The sequence below is a fragment of the Mya arenaria genome, chromosome 14 (genome assembly GCF_026914265.1).
Source record: "Mya arenaria isolate MELC-2E11 chromosome 14, ASM2691426v1".
NCBI classification, from domain to species: domain Eukaryota; kingdom Metazoa; phylum Mollusca; class Bivalvia; order Myida; family Myidae; genus Mya; species Mya arenaria.
In genome coordinates, this window is record NC_069135.1 from 64,305,481 (window position 1) to 64,315,006 (window position 9,526).

The following is a 9,526-nucleotide window of genomic DNA, read 5'->3' on the forward strand; positions in this document are numbered from 1 at the left end:
GTTTTTTTATTTTTTTTTCGTTTTTCGATTTTTAGGTGCGGCAAATCCGACGAACAAATGATCAATTTGTTGTGGCCTAATGTCAAAAAAGTGTTTAAATGGACTCGCTCATGTTTTTGGACCAAAACATATTTCAGAAGTAATGCATCTGAACTGAGTTATCGTATTATTAGTTTACTGTTTGAAACCTTAATTACAGCAAAAGATATAATTAAAGTACAGTCAAATCCCGTTGGCTCGAACTCGCTCGGCTCGAATTCCTTGTTAGCTCGAACTGATGTAAACGACCGATTTCATTATACTGAAGAAAAGTATTACCGCTTGGCTCGAATTTTTCGAGGCTCGAGGTATTTTCGATGGTCCCTTGGGGTTCGAGCCAACGGGGTTCGACTGTATAAACAGAAATTCTGGTCTTATTTGGCAGCATAATTAATGTGAACCCCCATCCCGCTGGCACAGTCCAAATATTTTTAGAAAATCGATCATTTGGCCACTCGAACTCATTCACAAGTTTGTGGATTTTCGAACCTTTCCTTAATTAATTGAAAGCTTCGCGTGATAATATCAATCAACCAATCTCACAACAGCCTTTAGCTGATTTGTAACGGGTGTGGAATCGTGGAATTCAAAGACAGTTCGTTTACTAGTATGTATCAACATTTGTTTAGGAGGTGCAGCTGTCATAGTTTTAATTGGCATTCAATATAAAATATATTTCATTATTTTTGTAAATTGGCCAGAGGTAAGTGTGATTTTTTTTTCGCATTTTTGCTTAAATAACTTATATACGCGTCGTCGTTTAGTGCTAAAGGATGCTATCTGACACCATACGATTTCTCACATCGAGTGATACATTTGGCGCATCTCGACTACCGATATTTCATCATAAAGTAATGAAAATTGGTTTAGAGATGCCTAAATTAAATTATATAACGATAACATTACCAATTTTAAAAACGTGCGGAAGATAAGCAGTGTGTCTTTTGATAATTGTGCGTTTCTTTACGCCCATCGACTGACATTTGGGTGAACATTTCTTCGTGAAATGCCTGGCAATTCCTATATTTTGTGTACTATTTTCTAGTCTGAAATTCAGCCTTTCGAGTTATGCAATAAAATACATGAATTTACGGGGTAAGTTTTGTTTAATTTTATTTAGCAATTAATTGTAAACAATGCGTTCAAAATGTATTTTTAACGTTGAATTCGATACGCCTATTACTCGGCCTTTGCCACCGATTTAATATTTTAATGTTTCGGTGTCAACTGAAAATAAATCATTTTCATTTTGAGGTTTTTATTGATTATTGATCACATATCTAAATCTCTTTCAATTTGCTTCTGCCGCTTTACATTGATTAATATTGTAGTTTTGTGAAAACATTGCTCTGCTACCAATGCATGATTTCGGTGGAGCTCGAAAACACTGCCGGACCAACCCCTGTGACTCACGCACAAACACGTGCACGCATGCGCATACACGCACATCTGCTAACCGCCATTCTCAATCATTTGTTTTTAGCTTGATGTTATCTAACTGACTCAAAATGTAACTCCATTAGCTTAAAAAATGTGTAATTTAAAGGGACTCGTTCATGGTTTAAAAAAATCAACGTGCATTTTTTGTCGACACCGTGAACTGTCTCAATAAAACCGGTAACAGCGTCATACCCGCAGGTGGCAGTATTCTGACATCCATCAAATCGCTTACCGGAATCGCGATACATAGAGAGCATTTTTTTTATTACAAGACACTGGTTGAGTCTACGGTCGTGTTTACCGGCCGTCTTAATTTACCGAGTGGTTGAACGAATTTAACCACCCCGTCCTAATAGCACACGATGCAGCTTTCGACAAAAGAGTAAAAATAAATAAATGTCTGCGCTTTAGTTTAATCTGTCTTGGCATCCTCGGCAACCAAGTGTATCGTAACATATATGACCCTGGACAAATCAGTTGTAAAAAGCTCGTACTCATGGATAATTTATAAGGCGAAATCCAGCAGCTTGATTAGTCGCCTGACACACACCTCATGCGTTGCGGAAATGGCCGAAAAGTTACGGATGTAATCTCGGTTCGAAATAATCCAAAGAGATCAGGGCTCACAAATCGTTTTAGGCAGGATATTGTTAAATATGCTGATAGCTCTTCACAAAGGAGATTGTTTGAGATATATTTGTATGATTTGAAGTATGAAAGTCCTTGTTTTATATCATTGCTTGCGGCAGTTTCACTCAGAGGTTGTTAAACATTCTATATCTATATTTATAAACATATCAATGCTTTTTTATTGTCCATAGCTGGGTTTTTTCATAATTAAATATACTGTTCAAAGTCTCGTTGTTTAGTTCCCTGGCTGATACTGGCCCCTAAGGTTACACCAAATACTTCCCTGGCTGATATTGTCCCCTAGGGTTACACCGAATACTTTCTCTGGCTGATACAGCCCCCTAGTGTTACAAAGAACACTCCCTGGCTGATACTTCCCCCTAGTGTTACAAAGAACACTCCCTGGCTGATACTGCCCCCTAGTGTTACAAAGAACACTCCCTGGCTGATACTGCCCCCTAGTGTTACAAAGAACACTCCCTGGCTGAAACTGCCCACTAGTGTTACAAAGAACACTTCCTGGCTGATACTGACACCTAGGGTTACACCGAACACTTCCCTGGCTGATACTGCCCCCTAGTGTTACAAAGAACACTCCCTGGCTGATACTGCCCCCTAGTGTTACAAAGAACACTCCCTGGCTGATACTGCCCCCTAGTGTTACAAAGAACACTCCCTGGCTGATACTGACCCCTAGTGTTACAAAGAACACCCCCTGGCTGATACTGCCCCCTAGTGTTACAAAGAAAACTCCCTGGCTGATACTGCCCCCTAGGGTTACACCGAACACTTCCCTGGCTGATACTGACCCCTAGGGTTACACCGAACACTTCCCTGGCTGATACTGACCCCTATGGTTACACCGAACACTTCCCTGGCTGATACTGCCCACTAGGGTTACACCGAACACTTCCCTGGCTGATACTGACCCCTAGGGTTACACCGAACACTTCCCTGGCTGATACTGACCCCTAGGGTTACACCGAACACTTCCCTGGCTGATACTGACCCCTATGGTTACACCGAACACTTCCCTGGCTGATACTGCCCACTAGGGTTACACCGAACACTTCCCTGGCTGATACTGACCCCTATGGTTACACCGAACACTTCCCTGGCTGATACTGCCCACTAGGGTTACACCGAACACTTCCCTGGCTGATACTGACCCCTAGGGTTACACCGAACACTTCCCTGGCTGATACTGACCCCTAGTGTTACAAAGAACACTCCCTGGCTGATACTGCCCCCTAAGATTACATCGAACACTTCCCTGACTGATACTGACCCCTAGTGTTACACCGAACACTTCCCTGGCTGATACTAACCCATAAGATTACATCGAACAATTCCCTGGCTGATACTGCCCCCAATGGTAACACCGAATACCTCGCGGATTGATACTGCCCCCCCCCCGCAACGGTTACACCGTATACTTTTCTGACTGACACTGCCCTCTATGGTTACACCGAATACTTCCCTGGTTGATACAATTCCCTATGGTTAAACATTATACTTCTCTGACTGATACTGACCCCTAGGGTTACACCGAACACTTCCCTGGCTGATACTGACCCCTAGGGTTACACCGAACACTTCCCTGGCTGATACTGACCCCTATGGTTACACCGAACACTTCCCTGGCTGATACTGCCCCCTATGGTTACACCGAACACTTCCCTGGCTGAAACTGACCCCTAGGGTTACACCGAACACTTCCCTGGCTGATACTGACTCCTAGTGTTACAAAGAACACTCCCTGGCTGATACTGCCCCCTAAGATTACATCGAACACTTCCCTGACTGATACTGCCCCCTAGTGTTACACCGAACACTTCCCTGGCTGATACTGCCCCCTAAGATTACATCGAACACTTCCCTGACTGATACTGCCCCCTAGTGTTACACCGAACACTCCCTGGCTGATACTGCCCCCTAAGATTACATCGAACACTTCCCTGACTGATACTGCCCCCTAGGGTTACACCGAACACTTCCCTGGCTGATACTGCCCCCTAAGGTTACACCGAACACTTCCCTGGCTGATACTGCCCCCAATGGTAACACCGAATACCTCGCGGATTGATACTGCCCCCCCCCCCCCCCCGCAACGGTTACACCGTATACTTTTCTGACTGACACTGCCCTCTATGGTTACACCGAATACTTCCCTGGTTGATACAATTCCCTATGGTTAAACATTATACTTCTCTGACTGATATTGACCACTATAGTTACACCATATACCTCTCTGGCTGATACTGCCCCCTATGGTTACACCGTATACTTCCCTGGCTGAAACTGCCCCCTAAGGTTACACTTAATACCGAATACCTCGCTGACGGATACTGTTCCCTTTGGTCAACAGAATACTTCTCTGACTGATAATGCCCCCTCCATGGTTACACCTTATACTTTTCTGACTGATACTGTCCTTATGGTTACACCGTATACTTCCCTGGCTGATACAATGCCCTATGGTTACACCTTATACTTTTCTGACTGATACTGACCACTATAGTTACACCGTATACTTCTATGACTGATACTGCGCCCCTATGGTTACACCATGTATTTTTCTGAATGATACTACCCACTTTGGTTACACCATATATTTCTCTAACCGATTTTTTCCCTAATAATTACACCATATACCTCTCTAACTGATACTGCCACCTTTGATTACACCATATACCTCTCTGACTGATACTGCCACCTTTGATTACACCATATACTTCTCTGGCATATCTGACCTATTTTTCCCCTTATAATTACACCATATTCTTCTCTGACTGATACTGCCCCCTATGGTTACACCATGTACTTCTCTGAATGATACTACCCCCCCTATGGTTACACCATGTACTTCTCTGAATGATACTACCCCCTATGGTTACACCGTATACTTCTCTGACTAATACTGCCCCCTATGGTTACACCATGTACTTCTCTGAATGATACTACCCCCTATGGTTACACGATGTACTTCTATGAATGATACTACACCCTATGGTTACACCTTATCTGACCGATTTTTCCCCTTATAATTACACCATATTCTTCTCTGACTGATACTGCCACCTATGGTTACACCATATTCTTCTCTGAATGATACTACCCCCTATGGTTACACCATGTACTTCTATGAATGATACTACCCCCTATGTTTACACCGTATACCTCTCTGACTAATACTGCCTCCTTTGATGACACATTTTACTTCTCTGTACCATATGTGGCTTTTTCTTTATAAAACTTACTTTAATAAGTCTTATTTGTGATTGAGAAACGAATAAGAGAGGGAGAAAGTATTTTCGTGTCTATGTTATCACTTTTTAGATGCCCATCTAGACAAAGCAGCTGCTAATCATAAAAAATAAAAGTAATGACGGGCGAAACTAAGTTAGGGCGGAAAACCAGAAATAAACTGTTTTTTTACATCTTACTGGGAGTTGAACGAACTATAAAACCAAGAATTTGCAAAATATTTACTTTTTTCTTCTCTGACTGGTACTGTCCCCTATGATTACGCCGTATACTTTCATGGTTGATACTCCCCCCTATGAAGGCTGTTTATTCATAAAAATACTCTGTTTGTGATTATTAAACACATGTGAGAGGGCGTAAGTATTTTAGAGTCTGTGGGATCATTGAAAAATAATGACGGGCGGAAAAAAGTAGGGAAGGGGGGAGATCGAAACTGCTTTTTACGTCTTATTTGGTGTGTTTCAATTACTATAAAACAAAGATTTTGTAAAATAATTACGGTATTCTGATTTCATTCAAAACGTGTGTTTAAATTCAAATTCATGTTCAAAATAGAGGCTTAATCGGAATATGCTTTTAAGTATGATTTTATTTTATATCATTTGAGTAAACAACATTTTTTTATCACCAAAACTAAGTAATAAGTTTCAAACACTACACTCGGCAAGTGTAGTTTATTATATTAATTATGTTCATACAATTTCCTTAGTTCAGATTTGATAACGGCCCATGAATATGAATTATGAAGCTTCAAATATCTCTTTGCGTACATGCCGATGCTATATTTTGTTTATGCATCCAAGTTCCATCAAGATCATGATACATGCGTTTACTATGAACAGATCTTAGTTTGCAAAATGTTGAATTATAGTGATGTGGATATAAATTAGGAAACACTAATGCAAGTATTTGTCCATCGACAGTTCTTTTGCGATATTCCAGCCTTAAACCAGAGCCGTACAGACCTGAGCCAGTCCCTGTTTAGCAAGCTGCCTGACATCCCAGTGGAGGGATCAACAGACAACCGGGATTGCTTCCTAAACAGTTTGGCCCTCTTGCCTGGGGACAGGCTCCTACTGGCTGACTTCAACAATAACTCAGTAATGCATGTGGACACCACTACCAACAAGATGGTGTCCCAGGTGAAACTTCCAGGTGGTCCGTGGGACCTGTGTCTCATGCCCGGGGACAGGGCAGCTGTAACTCTGCCTAAGGAGAAAAAGATACAGTTCGTATCTACTCAGGGAAATGTTACACTACAGAAAGTTGTTAAAGTAGATGGAGAATGTCATGGAATATATTTCTGTGATGACAACTTGATAGTGTCCTTCTCCTTCCCACCTAAGGTTGTGTTGATGAACATGAAGGTAAAGGTGAAGAAGAGTGCGGACAAAGACAGCAGTGGAAAACCTTTGTTTCTGTATCCTGAGTATCTGACAGTGACCAGAGAGAGCCAGACTCCTCCAGTCATATATGTCACAGACTGGGGCACCAACACCATAACCAAGCTGAGCATCTCAGTAGAGGTGCTCCAGACCTACAAAGACCCGATACTGAGATCACCACGCGGTCTGGCAGCCGTGGGGGACAACCAGCTGCTACTATGTGGGAGGGCCAGTGACAACATCCTGTTTCTGGACACATTCACAGGCGAGATAACCCAACTGATGGGGAAGAAAGAGGGGATAGACGGTCCATACAGTATGGTTTACTTTCCACTTGAGGAGATGACATTTGTTACCTGTAGTCCAGATAACAAACCTGAAATCGAGAATTTCGTGAAAGTCTTCAAAGTCGCATAACAATTGCATTTACTTAAACATAAATTTATGTCATTGTTAAATATGGTATATTCATTTATGAAAATGCACACGTTTTCAAATGTTACTTATGTATCAATTGTTTTATGATTTAATTATTTTGCCGATAGTTTGAAATAATGTTGAACTGCTGAAATAATAGTTATATGTTAGCTCTGGTATGCCAACAAGTGTGCCTTACTGTTCACAGAAGAATATGCCTTTAGTCATATGCAGTCATCTTGACAGATCTAAGACCCATCGGTCATTTAATATATGTGAATGTTTAGATATGATTTATAAGGTAACAATCTTGTTAACAGTTGATATTTTCTATAAACGCAGTTTTTGTTCGACTATTCGCAGAGTAAGAAGAGCTATACTCCTCACCCAAGCGTCATCGTCTGCGTCACACCTTGGTTAAGGTTTTGCATGGAAGCACACATAGGTTAATATCTCAGCAACTACCTGATGTATTGCATTGAGACATTATACAATGGTACTCAACCATTGAATCTACTTAAAAAAGTAAACCAAGTAAGACAACTCTAGTTTGCTTTAAATTCAAATAATGGCCCCTTTTTCATTCGACATAGAAATTCTGGTTAAGGTTTTGCATGTAACCACTTAACCACCATTGAGACTTTATACAATGGTATTCAACCACCCAACCTAATTGAATAACCAAGTTAGATAACTGTATTTTGCAAATAATGGCCCTTTATTCTGGTTAAAATTTTGCATGTAAGCACATTTATGTAAATATCTCAGCACATCATGTATTGCATTAAAATCTAATCTAACAGTGATGTTTCGCCAAAACTTTTCAATCCTTACACTAAAAAAGCGGCGGAATAGTTGAGCGCGCTGTCTCTGTGACAGCTCTTGTTTTGTAAGTAGTTTATCAATCAAATATTATCTTTGTTATACATGTGTATGTATTGATTTTAAATACGAGTGTCACTTCAAACTAAAAACAGTTCGTTTAAACATGGAAATGATAAAAGGAATATAACGATAATATTTTTTTCTTGTGACCTATAGCACGTCTTGTTCAAAGTAAAAACATGCAAATGCAAGGTTTGTTTAACTTGTTCTTGTTACCAATGAGAGGTAGTTTTTTTATGAAAAAAGCTTGAAATGGGCATTTGCTTAATTTTGTTGGGTGAATATGCCCTGATCAAATATCAAAATCCCCTGGAGTTCAGACCAAATCCTCTGGGAAGCCTCTTAGAAATAGCTCATGTATGTAGATGGAACATTTGTCTCCAAATTCGTCCGAAGGTCTACAGATAAAAGGCGTGTCCATGAAACTTAGAGAATAATATTGAGGTTTAAAAGTGAACAACAATGTCGTTTAAAATGTTGTCGCTTCTTAATAATAAAGTTTCAAGCAATCAGCCTATTGTTGAAAATTCAAGAATTATCTAAATGTACAAAGTCAACGTCGGCAGATATTTCACTTTATTTCCATGGTCTTGTATGGATTCACAATCAAGTCAATTTAACACAGAAATACAGGGGCAACATCCATAAAACTTCTTAAGTTATATCTTAAGTCGCTTTCCTTGTTTCATAGTCAAATCAAAAGAAAGGTAGATGTGTTTTAACATTAATAACGAAATTTTAATAAACTGGTTGAATATCAAGCATTTAAGATATTTTCAATATGAACGTATTATATCATATAAGGGAGCTACATAAGTTAGGAAAATGACTTAAGTTAGGAAATGACTTAAGAAATTATATTAATATCGCCTCACTAACAAATAAATGCAAAACATTATTTTTCATATTACATGTATTATGTATTTCAAAAGGAATCATTAACAGATTAAAACAAAAAATAATACTGTAACCAAATTTTCAATAGCGTTATAAATACTTCTTGACAAAATTTTGTATTGCATTTAATATCAGTTAAGAAAAGAGTTTTTTTTTTGAGCGCATGATAATGTTCTTTCTCCCACCTCAGATAAGTAGATCCCAAAATTTGACCACGCTAGAAATTCTTATCTTGCACACGGGCAAAGATAAAACAAGTACCCATATGGAACTCCTTTTTTATTGTCATTACACAATTACCTCCCTTGTTGAAGACCGTTGTCTGTAGCATCATGGAAACTTTGTCTTGTAGCAATATTTAGAAATCTGACTAATTATTTCTCGCTTCAAATGGCGCCATATTTTTTTTTTACACTCCATTCAAGAAATAATGCTGCACTCTTCTCAGAACTATTTTAAAAACGATTTGACTATTAACATAATCTGAATCACTGCTCATATATCCATGACAACCAAGAACTAGCACAAATCTATACGCATTTATTATCACTAGGCACAAAAAAGTT

General features: G+C 39.6%; 1 protein-coding gene across 1 annotated transcript; it reads left to right on the forward strand.

Annotated features, from left to right (window-relative positions):
* Positions 1-6,275: 6,275 nt before the first annotated feature.
* LOC128216400 (uncharacterized) lies at positions 6,276-7,178 on the forward strand. Its single transcript, XM_052922959.1, has one exon. It carries the CDS (start codon positions 6,276-6,278, stop codon positions 7,176-7,178), a length of 903 nt encoding a protein of 300 aa, XP_052778919.1.
* The last annotated feature ends 2,348 nt before the right edge of the window (positions 7,179-9,526 follow it).